The sequence below is a fragment of the Balaenoptera acutorostrata genome, chromosome 20 (genome assembly GCF_949987535.1).
Source record: "Balaenoptera acutorostrata chromosome 20, mBalAcu1.1, whole genome shotgun sequence".
NCBI classification, from domain to species: domain Eukaryota; kingdom Metazoa; phylum Chordata; class Mammalia; order Artiodactyla; family Balaenopteridae; genus Balaenoptera; species Balaenoptera acutorostrata.
Window position 1 is genome coordinate 8,490,841 of NC_080083.1, and position 22,272 is coordinate 8,513,112.

At 53.4% G+C, this 22,272-nt stretch overlaps 1 protein-coding gene across 6 annotated transcripts; it reads right to left on the reverse strand.

Moving 5' to 3' along the window:
* Positions 1-10,775: 10,775 nt before the first annotated feature.
* On the reverse strand, positions 10,776-21,297 carry ARHGEF15 (Rho guanine nucleotide exchange factor 15). Of its 6 annotated transcripts, none has more exons than XM_057536713.1 (16): positions 21,213-21,297; positions 18,639-19,297; positions 17,695-18,021; positions 17,383-17,437; positions 16,475-16,533; positions 16,320-16,372; positions 15,875-16,035; positions 15,549-15,701; positions 15,285-15,414; positions 13,868-13,942; positions 13,673-13,765; positions 13,424-13,584; positions 13,188-13,340; positions 12,945-13,027; positions 12,730-12,834; positions 10,776-11,273 (listed from the first exon to the last, which is right to left on the reverse strand). In XM_057536713.1, the coding sequence occupies exons 2-16, from the start codon at positions 19,246-19,248 to the stop codon at positions 11,122-11,124; spliced, it is 2,370 nt and encodes a 789-aa protein (XP_057392696.1). In that variant the 5' UTR covers positions 19,249-19,297; positions 21,213-21,297; the 3' UTR covers positions 10,776-11,121. The 6 variants fall into 6 exon arrangements, 5 of the variants coding, with proteins under 5 accessions (XP_057392696.1, XP_057392695.1, XP_057392692.1 ...); XM_057536712.1 differs by having other exon boundaries at positions 15,549-15,653; positions 16,161-16,372; XM_057536709.1 differs by having other exon boundaries at positions 16,161-16,372.
* Positions 21,298-22,272: the final 975 nt, after the last annotated feature.

The following is a 22,272-nucleotide window of genomic DNA, read 5'->3' on the forward strand; positions in this document are numbered from 1 at the left end:
CTTGAGCACCCCCTGACTCTCCTTCTATCCTCCACTCCATCTCCCCCTTCCCTTGCCAGGGTCAGTTGTCCTTCATCATTTAAATATTTTCATCAGGCAGAGCAGTGGCCACCACAGGGCCTGGGATCTGGGAAAGAACAACACATTCAGCAGGACAGGGCCCCTAACTGCCATGGAATATTCCTGGGGTGGGGGGACGTCAAATGGGGGAGGGGGCCCACAGCTTCACCTCCAACTCTTTCTGGAAACCCTGCTCCCGCGGCCTCAACTCAGAACTGTGGGTCTGATGCCGCCCTTCGTCTAAGAGCAGTGGTCGCTGAGGGTCTCCTTTTCTCTTCCCACGTCCTCTGCCCTAACCCCAGCCCCAAGTGCTCACTGATGGAGCAGGAGGAGGGAGAGGAGCTTGTCCCCAGGGAGACGTTTGGAAATGCCTTCCACAGGTGTCACCAACCTTCTCCCTACTTCCCTCACCTCTACTCGCTTCTGGTCCACAGTTGCCATTCCTTCCCCTCTTTTGACCTTTTTCCCTTCTTTTTTTCTCAGCACCAGAAGGGAAAGGACATAGGATGAGGAGAGGACATGGGGGTGTCACACGGTCTGAGAAGATTTTTCTAAGCTCCCTTTCAAGCTATAGGAAAATAAATCTGAGTCACCCGCGGCAGCCTGGTCACCGCGCCTTCCAGACCTCAGTCAGCCTCTGGAATTCTCATGACGATGGAGCCTGTCAAATCTGGGACGTGAGTTTGGATCCCACCAGAGGTGGTTTACTTTGCAAAGACAGTGATACATGAGGTTAAGAGCGCGGGCTTTCGGGTCCAGCAGGCAGAGGCATGGATAACGGGCCTTCCTCTTAATGGTCTTGTGACCTGCAGGATTCATATAGCTTCTTTTTTCTTTTGGTGCAGCTTGTAGGATCTTAGTTCTGTGACCAGGGATTAAACCTGGGCCCCAGCAGTGAAAGCGCCACAACCTAAACCACTGGACCACCAGGGAAGTCCCCCTATAGCTTCTTTATGCCTCAGTTTACTCATCTATAACACAGCACAATAATACTCATCTAGATTTGGTTTGAGTATGGAATAAGATAATGAACAAAAAGCACTCTTTAGTAAATTCCCAGAAAGTGGAGTTATTATTGTTAAGTTGTTTTAACTGTTTTGCACTCTTTTACTAGCAAACAGAGAAGGAGCAAAAAACACAGAGGTGTTTGGCAGGCATCCTTGCCGATGAGTGGCTGCAAATGATGGAAGGGAACCAAAATTAGTTTAAGCCAAAGGGGAGTTAATTACGGATTGTGAGGTCACGTGCCCAGCTGGACCTCAGAATAGTAGGAATCAAGAATTCAAATCCTAAACGTATGGACACCAAGGCGGGAAAGTGGTGGGGGGTTGGTGATGGTGGTGTGATGAATTGGGAGACTGGGACTGACATACATACACTAATACGAATAAAATAGATAACTAATGAGAACCTGCTGTATAAAAAATAAATTAAATTAAATTAAAAAAACAAAACAAAACAGAATTCAAATCCTGTGAGGACTCTTCCTCTGTGTCTTAATCTGTTTGGACTGCTATAACAAAATACCGCAGACTGGGTAGCTTATAAGCAACAGAAACTTATTTCTCATAGTTTTGGAGGCTGGAAGTCCAAGATCATGGTGCCGTCCATCATAGCCGGCATGGTCGGGTGACAGCCAGATTCGAGGTCACTGAGTTCTCGCTGGGTCCTCTCACGTGGAGCTAGGGAGCTCTATGGGGTCTCTTCTATAAGGACACTAATCCTATTAATGAAAGTGGAGCCGCCTAAAGGCCCACCTCCTAAAACTGTCACCTTGTGGGTTACTTTCCCAACATATGAATTCGGGGGACACAAATATTCAGACCGTAGCACTTGGACTCTGGTCTTGCTCCTCCCTGAGCATGTTTTTTTTTAATTAATTAATTTATTTTTGCTGCGCTGGGTCTTAGTTGTGGCATGGGGGATCTAGTTCCCCGGCCAGAGATCAAACCTGGGCCCCCTGCATTGGGAGCGAGGATTCTTACCCACTGGACCACCAGGGAAGTGCCTTCCCTGAGCATCTTGCTCTTTCTCTGCAAACCAACCTCCTCCTCTGGTCCACATGGTGAGAAATGTGGCCCTTACATTGCGGGCTGTCCTTAGCCGCCAGAGCCACGGGTTGTCTCTTCGTCCCAAGCCCAAACATTCTCTGGCCCTGCCAGGGACAAGTGCCATCCCATCAGCCATGGTCAGGGTCACCCGGGTCTGGAGGCTGACCTATGAACTAATGACAGATAGGGAATTGGTGGGCAAATTCCCTAGCTTCCCTGGCTGCAGGTTGGGATGACTCTGATGCAAAACTGAGGGAGCAGTTTTGGGGGGATGGGGGCTGGGCCTACCGGGAACGTCACTCATGCAGAACTGGTGACCATCAGGACTGTGTTTTCTTCCTTGGATCTATTTTAGTTTTTCCTGGAGTTCCTAAAAGTGTTTAATCACAGTAAGCCGTTCTAACAGTAACACAAAACAATATGGAAGAATCTTGGAAATAGGTTTCCTGAAGAATGTAACTCCCAGAAGACTGTACCATAAATATGATTCCATTTTTATAGAGCTCATAAACAAGCACAACTAAGCAAAACATTGTTGAAGCATACATACTCTTATGACTGCATGGCATGTTTTAAAAAGCACTGGAATGATAATCATGAAATATCGAATCGTGGCTATTTCTCAGGGGAGACAGGGAAATGGGACAGGGAGGGTTACACTGGTACATAACATGTTATTGGCAATACGTAATTTGTTCCTGAGTTGGGTGATAGGTACACGGGTATTCATTATACTCGAATCATTTATAACTAACATATATTTCATATAACCCTGTGAGTGTACCAAATATTCTTTTTCAAAAGGTAATTAAAAGTAGTCCAACAGCATTTCCTCAAGAAAGGAAATATAATGTTAGTGATTACTAGCTCTGCAATGAAAGATATTTATACAGTCACAGTATGTAAGGTAAACACTCTTCATTGAGTTTCAATTTTTGAATCAACAGATGGACAAAGCACGGAAAACTTAACTACAGCTATGAAAGTAAACATAGCTGTTATCAGCCTTGATGTTGCCACAGTAAAAGCCTAGAAGAGGTAAACTAGAAGGCGGAAGGAAGAGAAAGAGCCAAAGGGAAATGTGGGCGACCTGACAACAGAGTCTCCACGTAAGGTTGTGCAGGATGGGCACTGCACAAGAGCACGCAGCAAAGGAGTTGAGTGAGAACTGAACTCCAGTCAGCATTCTGCTCAACAAGCCATGCCCCGCCAAGGGGGCTCCAGTGGCCTGGAGGAAGAGGCGCTTTGTTCTGTATCTCATAAAGGTGCTGTTCTCTGCCAAGTCAACTACCCCTACATCTATTCAGAAGGGCTGCCTTTTAACCACAAGGTTAAAGGCACAAAGACCCCTTATGGGCTAGCAGCAGTGCTAGCCAATTATCTTTTTCTTTTAAATTAAATTAAATTAAATTAAATTAAATTATTTCTTGGCTGCACCGCGAAACACGAGTGATCTTTCCCTACCAGGGATCGAACCCATACCCCCTGCAGTGGAAGCACAGAATCTTAACCACTGGACCGCAGGGAAGTCCTGGCCAATTATCTTGTAAGGTTTTGTATCAGTGAGAGTTCTTTGGTTGCAAGCGCGAACCCAGACGAAGTACAGAAAAAAGGAATGTATTGAGGCGATACTGAATAAACACAGATCAGGGGGAAGCAGAACACCCAGGCCTAGAACTAAACAGAGACCAGGGGAGCATGGACGTATCATTAGCATGAGCTGGTCTCTCTTCCCGCTGTTTCCCCCCAGTTCCCCCCAGACCTCCATCCTTGTCTATTCCTGGGCAGGGTTCCAAATCCCAAGAGTCTGATTGGCCTGGATGCCTTGACTGACAGCCCACCAGAACCACATGGATTTGGGGAGGGATCGTTCCCCAAAAGAAAGGAAGCTGAGCAGTCAGCAAATAATGATCACTTGCTCACACAGGTACAGAGATGCAGTCAGAATGGAGTGCAAGGCTGGGAGCTTTCTGAGAAGGAAGGTGCCCCACTGTTCCATCCGTAAGAGCGGGTGCTTAGACATGCTTAGGAGACAATAGCCTCTCAGTGCCCATGGGCAAAGCCGACCTGGAGAACATGGACTTGGGCTTAGAACATGGACTCGAGAACACAGGCTTATTGGTCACTCCTTGACTGTCCACGTGGACATGCTTTGCTACCTGCATTACACTCAGAAACAGTCCTACCCCAGGCCAGCTCATCCTGGTACAAACACCAGCATGAATCTCCTTTGTGGTGAGCTCCCAGACCCATGGCATTGCTAGGACATTTCAGTGGCCAGAATTCATTTCAGTGGCTGCAATGTTCCCTCCCTTTCACATCTATGAAATATGCATCCTTCCTTCATGTGGGCCTGTCGTTGCTGGTGTTCCTCAAACTCTAATGTGTGTACTCCTGGCCTGGGCATCTCATTAAAATGCGGACGCCACACTTCGGACAGGCTCCCAGGTGGTGCCCATGCTGCCAGCTCAAGGGTAACACACTGAGTAAAGAATGAGACTGTAAAAGATCTGGGTTGCTAGGTCCACTCTCCTCCCAGGATGCCCTTTGACCTTGAGGCTTTGGGCACATGGGAGAATGATGGGCAGACCCACTTGCCAGTGTGTGTCCTGCTTGCTTGGTTCTGCCCCTGTGGGACATTCCACTGCCTTCTGTATACCAACTAAACAGAAGTAGGAAGAAAAAAATGGCTGCTTAAAACAAAGCAAGAAGTGACTGCAGGGACTTCCTTGGTGGTCCTGTGTCTAAGACTCCATGCTCCCAATGCAGGGGGCCTGGGTTTGATCCCTGGTCAGGGACTTAGATCCCGCATGCCGCAACTAAAGATTCCATGTGCCACAATGAAGATCCCACATGCTGCAACTAAGACCCAGCACAGCCAAATAAGTAAATAAATAAATTTTTTTTTTAAATGACTGCAAAATAAAGAATTTCTGCTCTTGGGAAAATGCAGTTAGAAGAATGAAAATATAAGCCACAGACTGGGAGAAAATATTTTCAAATCACATACCTGATAAAGGACTAATATCTAGAATATTTAAAGAACTCTTAAAACACAATAATAAGAAAATAAACCCACCCATTTTTTTTTTTTTTTACCCACCCAGTTTTTAAAAGGCCAAGATATTTGAACAGACACTTCACCAAAGAAGATATGTGAATGGCCAATAAGCACATGAAAAGATACTCAGCATCATTAGTCATTAGGGAAACACAAATTAAAACCACAGTGAGATAGCACCACACACCTAATAGACCGGCACGCAAAACAAAAACAACAAAACTGACAATACCAAGTACTGGCCAAGACACAGAGCAGGATACCAACCAGAACTCTCATACATCGTTTGTGGGAATGTAAAATGGTACAGACACTTCGGAAAACAAACGATCAGTTTCTAATTTTTCTTTTTTTAATTAATTTATTATTTATTTATTTATTTTTGGCCGCGTTGGGTCTTTGTTGCTGTGTGCAGGTTTTCTCTAGTTGCGGTGAGTGGGGGCTACTCTTCGTTGTGGTGCACGGGCTTCTCATTGCAGTGGCTTCTCTTGTTGCGGAGCACAGGCTCTAGGCGTGAGGGCTTCAGTAGTTGTGGCACGCGGGCTCAGTAGTTGTGGCTCTCGGGCTCTAGAGCGCAGGCTCAGTAGTTGTGGCGCACGGGCTTAGTTGCTCCGCGGCATGTGGGATCTTCCCCCACCAGGGATCGAACCAGGGCTAAGGTTACAGACCTAATAAGTGGTAGAGCCAGCATTTGAATCTGGACAGTCTCACTCGAGAGTTTTTGGTATATTCAAAGCATCCTGGAAAAAAAATCAGCAATATTAGCTTTATGGAAAATCAGTCTCTGGTCCTGCTCCTGAATCCAAGGCCTCTTTGCCTTTGCAGGCCAGAATCTGACCTCTGCATTACAAGCCCTCCCTCCTACGTTTCTTCTCTCTCCCTCTCTCTCTAACCCACTTTGTCTTCCTCTTTCTCCATTCCATCCTCCTTTTGATTTGGGCACTTAGCTGAGATTCAGGAAATGTTTATTGGTTTTAATTGACATTTCCCCAACACCTGTCAGCACTTCTCTCTGATTCTCACCTCTTCTCAGCCTACTTTGTTTCTTCTCACCCCAAATATGAATAGAAAACACATTTTCAGAAATGAATCGGTTTCCTCCCCAAGAGAAAATGCTTCTGAGCTCTCTGGACCAGGGCTCAGGGTAGTTCTGTGGCCTGGGCAATAAACTGAAGGACACAGACAGGCTGCCTCTATGCATTCTTGGTTTAGAGTCGGTTAAACTCAAGGTTGCCTCCCTTTGTGAATCTGGAAAAGCATCAAGGCAAGGCTGAGTTCCCAGTGACAGAGGTGCGTGCAGGGACCGATGGAAAATGCCACCCCGGCCTCCCATGCTCGGGAGCTAAGCGCCTAGGTGACCAGTAGGGTCCGAAGTTGATAATCTGCTAAACGCCTGCCCTGGGAAGGCGGGGCGACAGCAAGAGTTCGGTGGGTCAGCGCGGGGAGAGGGCGGCGGCGTGCGGTTGACTGCAGACGAAGAGCTTGCGCCTCAACTTCGTGAGGATTCCTCCGTGGGGGCGAAAGCAGGAGACCGAGGCTGGCCAGATGTCCTGCTAAGGCCGGGTGCGGGAAACTCTCCTCGTCCAATAGGTCTGGGTCCACCGCAGGTAGAGTGAGAGCTCAGCCTCACGGGGAGAGGCGGAGCTCGGCCTGGAGGCGGGGCCAATCCCGGGGGCGGGGCCATGGAGGGTCCTGGCCACGCCCCGGGGTGAGGGGAGTCCGGGTTGGGTCCCAGTGAATCCTCGAGGAGTTCTGCCCCTCTGCTTCCCTTGTTCTGGCCTGGGGCGCTCTCGGGCCGCTGGAGGGTGGAGAGCGGGTAGTTTGGGGAGGGCGTACTGGGGAGCCAGGACGGGGCGGCCTCCGGGAGTTCGCTGGAGACGCTGTTGGAGGAGAGGTACTCCTGCACCGGGATGCTATGCCTGCCTGGGCGACTGGCCAACACGGAGAACAGGAACCAGCAGATACCACTGTAGCTGACGAGATGCGAGCCCTGCGAGGAAGAAGGGAGAGAGAAAAGCTTTCAGGGATGGACAGAGAGCCAGGCTGAAGGGCTGTGGAATGGATCGCAGGAAGTGGGCTGGAGGGGTCGGTGGGGCTAAAAGGAGAGGAGAGAACGCTAATGAGCAGGCTGTGGGGAGAAGCGGGCTCCTCTCAAACACCTGTTGCTTGAGGTCATGATTGCAACCAGCCTCACCTGCAATAATGGCCACAAGGATGTTGACCCAGAGCCCATAGAAGGGCCAGCGCAAAGGGAGGTCGGAGCCCTATTCTATCAGCATTATCGTCGACTCCCCAAATATGGAGGCCACAAATATGAGGAGCAGGGCTGTGAGTGGAGAGAGCACATACTGATTCAGAGAAAGCCTCGCAACAAGAGCCCAGCTTCCCCAGTCTGTCTCTCCATTCACCTCCGCCAGGTCTGAGACACACGTGAGCCTTTCCTAAGCCTGTGAAAATGTTTGTTTCTTCCACCTCCCCAGAATGATAGAATATGAAGGAATGGGGCAATGGCAGCTCCAGGATGCCCCAAGCCAGTCAGTGTACCTCTCTACCACCTGGGATGTTAGTAACACCACCATGCCTGGAATGCCAGACAGGGCAGCATTGAGAGACACTTCTCCTCCCATGGGTCCTCATGCTGGGTCCTCATGCCACACCTACAAGGAAATTGCAGAAGGCAGCCAGAGGGGCAAGAAAGGGGAGGAGCCACACAGGATGGAGAGGATGATGGACATCAGGAGGAGGCTGTACACAGAGAAGTTGATGCCTGGCAGAGGGTGTTCAGGAAAGGGAGGGAGAGAACTTAGGGGAACTAATACTAAGTGACTTACTGCCACCTGTACCCCCTCCCTTTTTTTTTTTTTTTTTTTTTTTGGCCACGTTGCAAGGCATGCTGGATCTTAGTTCCCCAACCAGGGATCAAACCCACGCTCCCGGCAGTGGAAGCGTGGACTCTCAACCTCTGGACCGCCAGGGACGTCCCATACCTTCCCCCGCCCCCACCATCCATTATTCCATTTTCTCTTTCTTACCAGGGCCCCATTCCTTCTCCCATCCACTTTCTCCGTGCTGCTGGTGGTCCTCGTTCCCTCACATCTGCCTCTTTCATGCCCCTCTACCCTCTCCGACAGGCCTGCAGAATGCAGACCCCTCCAGGACCACACACACACACTCAGGTCACCCCAAAATGGAAAGGGGCCTCTGAGATAACAGAAACATGACAGTCCCCTTCCCTCCCTGTCTTTCCGTCTCTTTGGAACATGCGGTTGTATTTTGTCTTTACTTCCCCCAAACAATTCTTCACTGGTCTCCATCTCCCCATCATCCCAATATTAGAACCTCTGACTTGGAGCCTGGAGGCTTCCTTTAGTGGCAGGACTCAGGGAGGGAGTGAGGAGTTGAGACGAACATATATGGGGCACATGTGCAGCTTTGTGTCTGCCTCTGGATGTGTGTCTGTCTGTCTCTGACTATGTCAGAGGAAGAGGGGAGTTTGTGTGGAGGAACTCCCGCACCAGGAAAGGAAGGAGCCCGTAGGCCAGCTCCCTCCCCATGACCGCTGCCTTCTCTTTCTGGACTTCAATCCCCTTGCGACCACCCCTAGAGTGCTCTCTGCCCAGATCTTCCCAGATGCTCCCTTCTTGTCATTTGGGTCTCAGCTCAATGTTACCTCCTCCAGGGTCTTCCCCAAAGCCACACACACACACACACACACACACACACACACACACACACACACACACACACACACACACACACACACACACACACACACACACACACACACACACACACACACACACACACACACACGGCACTCTGTATCATAGCCTTTGCTATATTTTCTTCATAGCATTCACTGCTACCTGATCTTTTCTTACTTACTAACTTGTTTACTTAGTAACTTCCTCCCACCTGCTCCCTCAGAATGTAGGCTTCTTGAGGTCAAGGCCTTTGTCTGTTTCATCTCTGTGTCCCCAGATCCTAGAAGAGTGCCTGGCACATGGAAGGCACTCAATAAATAGGTGTAGAATTGAAATGAATTAGACACAGAGATGCTTGGCTGGTCAGTAAAGGATCTTTATTGCTGACTGATTGCCCTTTGTGTCCTTCTTGCTGCATCTTCATCCCCTGCCAGAGCCCCATCCATATCTGGCTCTGCCTGTCCTCTTCCCCAACCTGCAGCAGCTCTCTGCTTCAGCATCTGCAACCCTCCTCTCATCACACCGCCATAGATCCCTCAGGAGCTATGAGTGCGCCAACACACCTTGCACCTGGTCTCCAAGCCCCAGTTCCCAGCAGAGCTGACCCCTGCTCTCAAAGGATCCCTTTTCAACCAGCCCCTCCCCCCTAATAAAGTCACATTTGGAAACCACTGCTCCTTTAAGCACATGCTCCCTGGAGAGCCTCAATGCAGCTCCACCATTTATTGAGGGTTTCTCATATGTCAGGCACTGTGCTAGGTGAATCTCCAAAGTCATAGACATGCCAAATGCCAGTGCCTTTCTCCCTCTCAGTCTCCCAGAGTCCTTGCACCTCCAGTGGTCGGCGTGGCGGTTTCTGTCCTGGGCAAGTTGCCATGCATGAGCTGAAGGGAAGGTGTGATGGCTCAGCTCAGGGACGACCTTGTGCCAGGCCCGGGACCCCAATTGCCAGCAGCTGTCTGCTCCGCTCTGTCTCCATTCCTCACCTCCTTCTGGCATTGTGCGGGGGCAGTTTCTCATCTGGAAGCAGATGCTCTGGGTGGGATTAGGCAGTAATGCTGGTTCTCTGTTCTCTCCCCACTGCTTGGCCCAGTGTTTCTGTGAAAGGACCAGGATGAAGACAAGAAAGCCCTAGAGGCTCAGCTGGCCCGAGATCCACAGTTCCTGTTTCTTCACTCAACCCTGGGACCCAGAGCCAGTCTGAAGCCCGAGGCTGAGGCTGAATGGCTGGTTATTGTTCAGGTTGGAGGATCTGCAGGCAGGGATTATGGAGGCCAAGCTTTGGGCAAGGAGAAGGGCCTGCAGGCTTCAGGAGACCTCGGACCCCAGTTACTGGCCATCTTCAGCCCCTTGGACTCCTCTGCCAGGCTGCTTGGCCGCTCCACAATATCATCCCCCAACTGTCATGGGACCCTGGCCTTCAAGAGACCCAGAACCCAGGCCTCTCATCCCCAGCTCTGGCCTCTGCCTGCCAACCACACCCAGCACATTCTCCTCTGGAGCTCAGACCTAGTGTCTTTCTTGAGGAGACTAATAGGAAAAATGGGGAGTGAGGGGAGAAATAGAGGATTCAATCATCTGGGAAGGGGGCAACACCACACACATCATCATGTTCAGCAGAATCACCTTCCTTGATACATATACAGACATAGGCGCACACACACAGATTCTCTGAGACACACACTCCAGATTCTTCTAGAAGAGAGGAAGTGGCTTAAGAGGACACAGGAGGCACCCCAGGAATGGAATCTAATACTTCTCAGACTCAAACGGCAAGACGGTCGTTGCTATAGCACCAAGCAGGGTTCCTACTGGTCTCTTGGACCCAGATCACCATCTTCTTTGGCTGGATGTGTCCCTGCTGCTGGCTGTTTTATCCTAGGACTTTATCTCCAGTGCAGCCCTCTTTTAGCTGCACTGCCCTAGCTTCGCTTTCTTGGCTGTGAGCATAGCAGGGATACTCACTGGCCAGAGGCTCAGCCAGCTCAGCACCCACTGGCCACTCTGCACTGAGCCTCTGTCTCCACTGGCAATCCACTCAAGCCATCTTCATTCTCCCTCATGCGTGGGCTCAGACGGCCCTGTTTTCATTGGCTGCCCAGTCTTGAAGCTGGGTCCCTATTGGTTGCCACTGAGGTAGCGTTTCCACTGACAGCAAATCCAATGGATGGATGGGCTTCGTCTCCTCTGTGCCAGGCTGCCCGCTGTCCCAACTTGTGCCGCCCCCCCGCCCCCCCGGCCTGCATTAGGGTTGGGGGGCACTGGGGGAGCCTGAAGAGGGCCCAACAGCCTCCAGGAGCCTCTGGTGCTGACGAAGGTGCTTCCTCCTTTCGTGTTCCCCCGTGACTTCACACACCAACTGCGCAGGGAAGGCCCCAGGAAGCCCCTTCAGCCAGCCTGGGGAAAGAGAGACAAGGGCCTAAGTGGGACCGGGGCAGGGGGCAGGTCAGGACGGAGAGGAGGCCCAGTGGGGTCTAATGCCTGAAGGTCATGGCGGGTGCGGGGATTAGTGGAGAAGCCTTGGAGAATTGGTAAAAAGGCCATTAGAGGTGGAGGAAACATCATCATCAAAGAGGGTCGGGGTCCTTCTGCTCAGTGTTATGTGGCAGCCTGGACGGGAGGGGAGTTCGGGGGAGAAGGGATACAGGTATATGTATGGCTGAGTTGCTTTGCTGTGCACCTGAAACTATCACAACATTGTTAATCGGCTATACCCCAATATAAAATAAAAAGTTAAAGAAAAAAAAAGAAAAGAGGATCGGGCTCCCTCCTCTGTCAAGCCCTGCGATGACTGCTCATCTCACTCAGAGTGAGAGCCAGACTCCTTACAGGAACCTACGAGGACCCACGTGATCTGGTCCCCGTTACCCCTATGATGTCATCTGCTTCTCCCCGTTTTCCTCACTCCCTCTAGCCACACTGGCTTCCTTACTGCTCCTCAAACACACCAGCCTGACTCCTGCCTCCCTCTGGGACACTCTTCCCCCAGACACCACGTGCCTAAATTCCTCACCTCCACCAAGTCACTGCTCACACGGTGCCTCCTCAACAAGGTCCCCCTCGACCTCCCTACTTAAACATGTAAGCCTACCCAACCCCGGGACTCCTGACCCCCTTGACTCTGCTTCACTTTCATTTTCCCACAGCACTTACCACCTTCAGACAGTATAAATTACTTATTTATCTTTTTTTTTTAACATCTTTATTGGAGTATAATTGCTTTACCATGTGGTGTTAGTTTCTGCTGTATAACAAAGTGAATCAGCTCTATGTATATATATATCCCCATATCTCCTCCCTCTTGCGTCTCCCTCCCACCCTCCCTATCCCACCCCTCTAGGTGGTCACAAAGCACCGAGCTGATCTTCCTACTAGCTATCTATTTTACATGTGGTAGTGTACATATGTCCATGCCACTCTCTCACTTCGTCCCAGCTTACCCTTCCCCCTCCCCGTGTCCTCAAGTCCATTCTCTGCGTCTTTATTCCTGGCCTGCCCCTAGGTTTGTCAGAACCTTTTTTTTTTTTTTTTTAGATTCCATATATATGCGTTAGCATACGGTATTTGTTTTTCTCTTCTGACTTACTTCACTCTGTAATGACAGACTCTAGGTCCATCCACCTCACTACAAATAACTCAATTTCGTTTCTTTTTATGGCTGAGTAATATTCCATTGTATATATGTTACTTATTTATCTCGTTTATTCTTTATTGTTTCTCCTCCACTAGAATGTATAGTCTAGCAGGGCAGGCATATCTACGTGTTTGGTTTACTGGTGCCGAGAACAGCGAGTGGCACCTCATAGGTGCTTAATAAATATTTATTGAATGAATAAGTAAAAGAATCTCTCACCTTCGGGGCTCTTGTGTAGGTGCTTGTGGGGAGCCCTGGACTCCAGATTCCGTCCCTCAGTCTTGGCAGGTGTGGAAGTCTCTGAACAGAGTTCCTGGGAACAGTCTGGTCGGGGCGGGTGACATTACAGTGGGATCCAGACTCTTTTTAGCTTCTCTCCATATTCCCCTGAAGACTCACTTTTCCTTCCCTCCTCCCTTCTAGGGAACACTCACCACAGTCCTCATAGATGGTGCCCGGGGAGCAGGGAAGGGGGCCTGGGGTAGGGAAGGCTCCCAGCCAGCGCTGCATGTCTGATCTGGTGGGAATATAGGGAAGGGTCACAGTTGGCCCGGGAGATCCTCCTGGGGGTTAGTTAGGCAGGGGCTTCGGAGGAGAGAGATTAGGGAGGAGGGTGGTGGACTCGGAGAGGTCAAGTGAGGGTCCCCAGGGTGTTTTCTGAAGGAGACACAACTCACAGGGATGAAGCTTGGAGTAGCCGGTGGGTGGGACGGCCCTGGTGGTTGCTGAGAAGGGAGAGGCGGAACGTAGGTGGTCCAGATGGGTCCGGGACCTGCTGGGCCTGGACCAGGGAGCGATGGGCATAGTCCAGAACCTGTAGCCGCTGCCCACTGCCCAGGGAAGAGGAAGTTCAGAGGGAGAGCAGAGGTCCAGCGGGAATCCTGCCTGGGCTTCCTCCCTCCCTGAGACCCACCTCTTGGGCTGAGTGATGAGCAGCAGGTCACTGAAGAGCAGCAGGCAGAGGGGGGTGAAGCGGGGGCGGGAGGCGAAGAGCACACCCCCCCTCCTGCATCCTAACTCAGTCAGCTCCCCCTGCAACTCCAGGCGCCTGGACCAGGAGACCAGGGGCAGGGCCTGTGAGGAAGCAGGGGGGAGGCTCTGACTTCCCTGCAGCACCAGCACCGCGGGGAAAGGGAAGCAGGGAGCCTGGGCAGGATCTAACCTTGACTTTGTGGAAGCGCAGCCTCTGCGTGAGCCGGATCAGCTCCTCTGTCTGCTTCATGCGCCCCACCTCGGCGCTGCACCGCTCAATGATCTGGGTAAGGGGAGCCAAGTCACCCACCCCTACTCCCTTCCACCCCTTCCATCCCTCCCTACCGCCTCCTCACTTCCTCCAGCCCCAGCATCCCCCTCCAACCTTGCTGACAGCACCCAGAGCCTTCTGGGCATTCTCCTGGCGGCTGGACCCCTCCTCTGTCTGGCGCAGGATATTCTGGGGACGAGGAAGAAGGGTAATTGGGCCCCTGCTCTGTGGCTCTGGGATTCAGAGGGGCTGCAGCTCAGAGGACCCTGCCTGGCTTGGCATTTGGGGGTTCACAGGGCTGGGGGACCAGCCTCACCACTCGCTGTCTGCATAACCCTGAGCAAGTCAGGTTACCTCTCTGAGTCTCAGTTACCCCATCTGTAAAATGGGGATAACTCCCACCTTCCATACCATTAGCATTGTTGTGAGGATTCTGCAAGCAAATATACGTAAAGTACTTAGCATAGTCTTTGGGACATAGTAAATGCTGAAAAGAGGGTTGCTATTATTTTAATAATTATTAACCACAGCTATTAGTACAAACAATATAGCGTGGGGTTAAGAGTGCCTGGATTTAAAGTTTGTCTCCATCAATTATTATCTGTGTGACCTGTGGCAAGTTATTTAACCTCTCTGAGCCTCAGTTTCCTCATCTATAAAGTGGGGTCAATAATAGTTCCTACCCTCACATAGTTGTTGGTAAGGTTAAACAAGCGTATTGCACTTAGAACCATGCCTAGAACAGACACCCAAGAGTTGTTTAGCTATTATGATTAATATCATCATTATTATTATGTTGTTGTTGTCTACACTGGGGATGTATAAAGCTGAATAAGACAAGGGCACTGATGATCTAGTTGGGGACTCTTCACATTGAGATCCCCACATCAGGCAACCTAGTTTAGGGAGAAGTTTCTACTCTGCAACAGAAGAGTGTTTCTCACCCCTTTTTTCAGTATCAACCCACTAAGGAGTCTTTTTAGACATTTTTTCCCTAATTGTTCCCCCCACCCCCATCAAATTTTAATACCACAAATATACTGTATATCTATTTATACACCCTGGCCCTTTGGAGTACCACAAACCATTGGAATATTGAAGATTTTTTTGCCCCCCAAAGAACGAGTTTTTGCCTCCTTGAGGGTGATACCACCCCACTGGGAAGGCATACGGTCAAAGACAGGACTGAGAGGACCTAAAAGACCACTCACCACATTCCCCCTGAGACCTGGAGAGAGAAAGGGACTTGCCCAAGGTCGCTCAGCCAGTTAGTGGCAGAGGTAAATCTAGAATTCAGGTGTCTAGCCAGAGGCTCTTTTCCTGCACCCAGACGGCTCCTTGAAACGTTTGGGTAGCTCCAGGTAGGGTTTGGTGGGTCCTGGATGGAGAGGCCCCGATTAGGAGTCCTGACTTAGGGGATTCTTGTGTTTGTGGTGGGGTGGGAAATGGTGATGGCGGGGCAGGCGGCCCCTGCGGAGAGTTCTCCAACGGGGTTGGTGGGGCCGAAAAGGGCCCAAGCCAGGACGGCTACCTGCAGCAGCATGCGGAGCCGCGTGATGCGCTGAAAGGGCAGCAGCAGGAAGGACGGCAGCGGGAGCCGCTGGCACTTGGGGAGGCTCTGCAGCCGCCGCAGCTCCGCGGAGAAGCGCACGTTCGTGTCCCTGTAGAAGCAGGCGCAGGCTGGCGTCTGCCTCGAAGCCCCGATCTCCCCGCCACCTGCCCCGGCCTGGACCCCGACCCTGCTCCCCATCTCCCGCCAGCACTGGTGACATGGCCCCGCCCCTGGGACGCTCACATCAGGCGGCTGTACGTCTCCTCCTGATACTGCTGGTTCCGCACGTAATCCACGTACACGGAGAAAGGCCCCACGGCGTGGGCGTGCACCACGTCGCACAGGTCGCTGATGTGGGGGGAAGAGCGCACACGGGACAGTAACTTCCCTAGAAACCTGGGGGAGTGGGCGACAAGCAATGGAGCGGGGCAGAGAGCCAGGTGTCCCGACTTCTCGAGGGACGAGCTGGGCACTAAGTGGGCCCTGCAGGGGAGGCCCGGGGACAGGAGAGAGCTGAGGAGTGCCTCCTCCCGAGGCCCGCTTTGCGGAGGGGTGGCGGCCCCACTGACCGCTCACTGACTCCCTGGACGCGCTGCACGTTGGAGAAGAGGGTGTGGTGATCCCGGGGGGTGAGCGTGTCCCGGAGCGCCTGGCTCAGCACAAAGGTGTCGGTCAGCAGCCGCAGGGAGCGCAGGTACGAGGCCTCGGATGTCACCACCTCGAACAGGCTCTGAGGAGGAAGAGCAGGGCGGGAGTGGAAAGCCCAGCTCCCACGCAGCCCAGGCGCCGGGTCCCAGGCTCCTACCCCCGCCCCCCCCCGCGCCGCCCCGCCCCCCGGACCCCAGGTGCGTCCACCTCCTGCATGCGCCTCTCCTGGGGGCTGAGGGTGTCCAGGAGGCCGCTGGCTCGCACAGCCGGAAGCTCCTGCCACAGCGTGTTGCGAGGCCCGGGGGGCCGGGCGAAGGGGGGAGCTTCCCCAGGATTTGCTGAAGAGGGTCCCCCATCCTCACTGACCCCCCACAGCTCCTCTGACAGCACGGCTGCGCGATAGGTCTGGTACAGGGGCTCTGGAGAGCAGATGTCTCACATCAGCGAAGTCCAGTGCCCTGGAACCCTCGCCCACTGCTGGATGGTCTCAGCAGGGACCCCCCGGGGCCGGAGGCCCTCACCATCCTGCAGGGGCAGCTCCCAGTTTTGCTCCTTCAGCTCCTCCAGCTCCTCGTCCTCCCTGTGGAAAGAGAGAGGGATGGGGTTGCATCAGAACCACCGCCGGCGCACACCTCCAGGGGGTGCTCCTCACGTGACAGTGTAAGGGGGTGCACGACCTGCATGCAGGTTGTGTGCAGGGACTGTGAACAAACCCCGGGTCGTTTTATGTGCCTGTTGTATGTGACGCCCTGTACTAAGTGCGCCCCAGCCATTCCTGCAGTCTCAGCTACTGTGCACCGGAGACTTCCAAGCCTCCATCTCCAGGGCTCTCACGGAATGACCATTGTCTGGAATGTCCTGTGGGTGCCTCGGTACAACTCAACCTGGGCAAACCCAGCTCTTATACCTCCCCGCCCTGTTCCGGTCATCAGCACCACCATGCACCCTTTCACCCAAAGTAAAAGCCCGGGAGAATAAACTCCAGTAAATGTTTGTTGAATAAATGGATGGCCTCAGATTAACTCTGATAATGGTGGTGAAACGATTAACAGGCCCAGATAACACAGGAGAGATGTTCCTGGTTGATACATGGATTCACAGACAATAATTTCGATAGAAGCTCAAAGTGGGGGAACTAAAATGGTTTATTATGGCCCTGGCTCGTCACCAATATCCGACCCCAACAACTTTATGAAGTACTTGGTATGTTTACCCCCATTTCACAGGTGAGGAGGCTGAGACCCAGAAAGGTTAAGTGACTTGTATAAGGTCACACAGCTGATAAGGGACAGAGCTGGGCTTAGAAACCGGCACCGCTTGTCCCTAGAGGCCTAGGCCTTCTTCACTCCACACTTGTGGGGGTGGGATTCAGGTGGACCCGTAGGTTAGTCTGCTCTCAGGTAGGAATAAGGGTGGGAGTGTTCGGTACCTGCCCTCCATGGTGGCTGGAGGATTGTTCTGAGGGGCGCCATCGGGACTGTCCCCTAGAGAGAGAATCCAGAGAGAAGAGAGCAAGCCTCCAGGATCCCCAGCCCAGGACTCCTGACTCCCGCCCAGCAGAGACTGTTACTATAAAAACTACAACTCCAGTCAGTCCCAGAGCAGCAGCTGGCAGAGGAACAAGAAGCCCAGGGCCTGCTGGGGGTTTTAGTGAGTTGGTGTTCAGAATGCTTCACCTCCACCCCGTGGAGCCCAGAGGCCCCTTCCCAGCCCAGAGGTCCACTCCCCAGGGGCCCTGTACCTGTTTGGATTCCATCTTCAGAGGGCAGATCGAGATCTGGCTGTGGGGCGTCCCCAGAGCTGGTGACGTCCTGTCTGACCCGAGTTGGTTTGGGGGGCTTGAGGGGTGGCAGGAGTTTGCGCTCGGCAGTGGAGCGGTAGGACGTGAGGACGACTGGGGGCTGGCTTGGAGGGCTGGGGCGGGAGCGGGAGGTCCGCAGTGGGGAGGCCCGGCAGAGGGCCCTGGGGCCGTCCTCATAGCCCCCCAGTGGCACCCATCGGAGCTCCAGGCCGGGCCGGGCCACGTGGCAGACACAAGGGCAGCAGGGAGGGCAGGCCAGCGCAGCATCTGTGGGAGACAGGGGCATCCTTAGGACACTCACTCTCCCCAGGCCTCCTCCCTCCCCTTAACCTGCCCAGCCTCAGGAACATGGAGGTCAGCTCTAGGCATCTATCACCTCTACCCTGACTCTCTTCAAACCCCCAGAAATCTGAAAACCAGATTTTCCAAACATGGAATCCAGTTTTTAAAAAGTAACCCCTTAGGGCTTCCCTGGTGGCGCAGTGGTTGAGAATCTGCCTGCCAATGCAGGGGACACGGGTTCGAGCCCTGGTCTGGGAAAATCCCACATGCCACGGAGCAACTGGGCCCGTGAGCCACAATTACTGAGCCTGCGCGTCTGGAGCCTGTGCCCCGCAACGGGAGGGGCCGCGATAGTGAGAGGCCCGCGCACCGCGATGAAGAGTGGTCCCCACTTGCCACAACTAGAGAAAGCCCTCGCACAGAAACGAAGACCCAACACAGTCATAAATAAATAAATAAATAAATAAATAAATAAATAAATAAATAAATAAAAGAACGTGAATTTCTTTAAAAAAAAAAAAAAAGAGTAACCCCTTAAAGTACCCAATCTTAAAGGCCTGAAAACAAAGAAGAGGAGCTGGATTGAGCCAGCCTGGGCTTACCTGGAGTGCCGTTCTCCTGGGACCCACTCCCAGCGAGGATGCCCTGGGCGGTCTCTCTCTCCCCATTCACATCCAGTCCCCCTGGAGGACCCGGCTCCAGGGCATCTGGAGCCTGGACCCTGCCTTCAGCCCCCCACTCGAACCTGCCAGCCAGTCTCCGCACGGTGCCTGTGGCCGAGGCAGAGCCATCCTGGCCAGGGGCCCGGGTCGAGTGGAGCGGGGGCAGAGCTGTTCGGGGTGACCCGGAGGGTTTGGGTGGGGGCACTGGAGACCGGAGAGCAGGTTCTGGGGAGATGGAGCGCCGGGACACTGGGCTGGGGGTGCCGGAAGGCGAGTCTGGGGAAGTCTGGGAGTCGAGGCTGGCTTTAGAAGCTGACGGGGGCAGAAGGGCTGGGGGCTTGAGGGACGGGGCTGGGGGCTCCCAGAAGATGGGGGTGCACATCAGGCTTGGCGCCTCGTTGGCAGTGAGGGGAGGCTCTTGTGGAGAGGAGCCGTTGTGGTGGGCCCCCGGGGACTGGGCAGCCCGGGGGCGAGAAGGGGGGCGCGGCCGGATGATCCGAGGGGGCTTCTGAGTAGGGGGTGTTGCTGCAGGAAGAGACTGAGCTGACATCTTCCTCTGAGCTCTTCCAAGGAGTGGGGTACACTGCTGGAGTCATCCCCTGAGGAAGAGGGGCAGAAAGAGAGACCCTTAGTGCCCACGAGTAGACCGAGGCCGTGAGCAGAAATGTTTGCAAGTAAATGAGCCAAGATTTCAGAGTCAGGAGGGAAGGCGGGTACACTTCCTCTCTTCCCATTTCCACTGTCTTCTCCCTCTACCTCTCACCGCTCCTTATTCCATTCCCTGAGGACTCTGAACCCTCCCTGGCACCCCCAGCCTCCATTGCGCTCTGTCTTTCAGCCTCTGCTGCCCCAATCAGGCCAGAGGAGACAGTGAGGCCAGAGTTGGGGCACCTGGGTAGAGACCCAGGCTGGGGGAGGGGTACAAGAGAACTGGATCAGAAAGGGAAATGGGGTGTGCTGGTAGAGCCGCTATGTGTCTACCTGATTTATTGTGTTTTGTGTCTGTAGTGTGTGCTGTGGAGGTTTGTGTGTGTGGTTTAAGCGTGAGTGGACATGGTGTGTTTCTAGTGCTACATGAATGGGGTGTTGGATGCTGTGTTTCAGAGTGTATCTGTCATATGCGAGTGTGCAGTGGGAGAGTGGAGTACACAGTGTGTGTGGTGTGCTGTGTGAGATGGGGCTGCAAGGGTGTGTGTGTTCCGTGCTGTCGTGTGGGGCGTATGTGCGGTGTGCGTCTGCCTGCGCGCCCGCCTGTGCCTGGGCCGTGAGGGATGCATCACTATTTCCCTGCTCCAGCGGGCCCTCCACCCCCATTTCCCAGTTCCTCTCTCGGGACTCTCCCTTTCCGGATTATTTTTAGTCTCCTTTTCCTGCCATGAAGATTCCTGGAGCCTCTGACCCCAAGAGCCCAGGAGGCCCCGGCATGGTCTCTCCTGCCCCATCCTCATCCCTGCCTGTCTCCCAGCCCCCCACCTGGTCCCGGAGAGAGGCCCCGGCGGAAGCCTGGGTCCTGCCAGGATGCCTAGAGGGTGGTCAGGAGGCCAGACTAAAGGTGAGGACCAATGGGGCCAAGACGCTGGGACCTGGGCTCACTTCCTCCCGGCGGGAAGGCGCTGTAATCCTGAGAAGGCAGCAAGGTCCGGGCTGGGAGACCTGGCGCCCCCAAAACCCCCTGTGGAGTCAGCAGGAGAGTCAGATCCCTCCAGGCCCCAGATTGGTTTTTGAGAAATGATGTAGGGTGGGGGCTGGGAGCTGTAGACTGGGAGTCTTGCAGCTCAATGGCCTCTGTGTTCTGGCAGGAAGCTCCTTAGGTGACCCCGGGCAGTAGCCTCGCCAGCTGGCCAGCTCCTCCCCAGCCTTGCCCCCCTCAGAGATCCCTGCCCCCCTCAGGTACCTGCCCTAATTTCCTCCCCCCGCCCCCCACTCAGGCCTCTCGCAGGGATCCAGGTACTCGGCCCAAGCACTCACCCTCGAGGCCTCTCCACTCTCGGTCACCTCCCGGGGCCGAGTGAGTAGGGGCAGGAAACAGGAATCGGATCCTCCTCCCAACCGGACACCCCCCCGCCACAAACCACACCACACTCTACATGCGCACACTGGGGCTCTGGAAGATGTGAGGGACCCCGAATGCCGGGTTTCGGAGGATAACAGAGTCTGGGGAGAGGATGAAACTCAGCCGTGGAGAGTGGGCTGTTTGTGCACGTTGTATGTGCACGTTCTGTCCTGGGTCCGCATTGCTGTGTGGACAGCGGCCGGCGGTGGACAGGGGTGGGGGTGAGGGCAGGGTGGCAATGGCACCGGCTGGGCTGGCGGGAGGGCGTGGGCTCCAGACACCTCTGGATCGCTGAGGGATGCGGTGTGCGTCCCTCGACGGCGTGTCTGACCATCTCTTCCACACCTCGCATGACAGCCTGTCCCTTTCGCATCCAACCTGCCCCCTGGGGGTGAGTCAGCCCATTATTTCACACCAAGGGACCCCACCACCCATCCCGGTTTCCCCCTCCCTAAATTTACCTTTATCTTTTTGGAAGCGGTTTCTATTTTCAGCCCGTCCTGCCTGCCCCTTGGAGCAAGGAACGCGGGGCCAGGTCTCTGATGGTCTGTTCCTGTGTTTCTGGGGCGGGAACTGAGGGCCCAGATTGAGATCTCCGCAGAGGAAGCCAGTTCCTCAGCCCCACCCGCCCATTGTGTCAGGAGAGTGTGTGTGTGTAGTGGACCAAGGGGTCGGTGTGATATCTCGGTGCACCCCAGGTGGATATGCCCTTTGCTGGGCCCGCTGCCTGCTCCCCATTCTCAGTCCCTGTCTCTCAGGGTCCTAGCCCCTGACTCTCCCTGTCCCCCTGGGAGGCTGTGATGTTGATTGGCTGGGAGTCAGTACCCCTGGGGGCGGGGGCAGTGGGCAGGGGTCCCTCTCACCTCTAATTTGCTCTGTGATTGAAGAGCTGAGTTCCCAGGGCTCAGAGTGTGTCATAAAAACAACTGAGGGGGCGGAATGAGCCACACCCCAGCCTGGGAAGTAGGGTAATGAGAGGAAGATGCAAGGGCAGTTAGGAACTCAGGGGGCCTTTGCCCACGCCCAGGTGCCTGCTTTTGCCAGACTTTCTCACGTACACACACACACACACACACTCCAAACAAGACGCTAAGACGAAAAGCCAGAAAACTGGGATAAAACATATGTTTTAACTCATTTTTCCTCAGAGTAAAAGACAAAGTCCAGAGTAAAAGACAAGGTCCAACAATGAACCTAAACCTCTCCTCTTAGGCACATTCCTGCCCCAGGGCCTTTGCACTGGCTGTGTCTTCTGCCTGGAGACCCCCTTCCCAAGACTTCCCCATGAAAGAGTCCCTCACCTCATTTCTCAAATATCACCTTCTCAGTGAGGCTGCCCTACCACTCTTTAAAATTGCGTCACACCAAATTCCTGACCTGCCTTTTTTCCCATAGCAATCATGCCTTATAACATAGCATATAGTGTATTACTATTAAATTGACATAGTATGTTTATAGCTATATACACATTAGAAAGTAAGCTTCCTATCAATAAATAAATGATGACATTTTAAAAAGAAG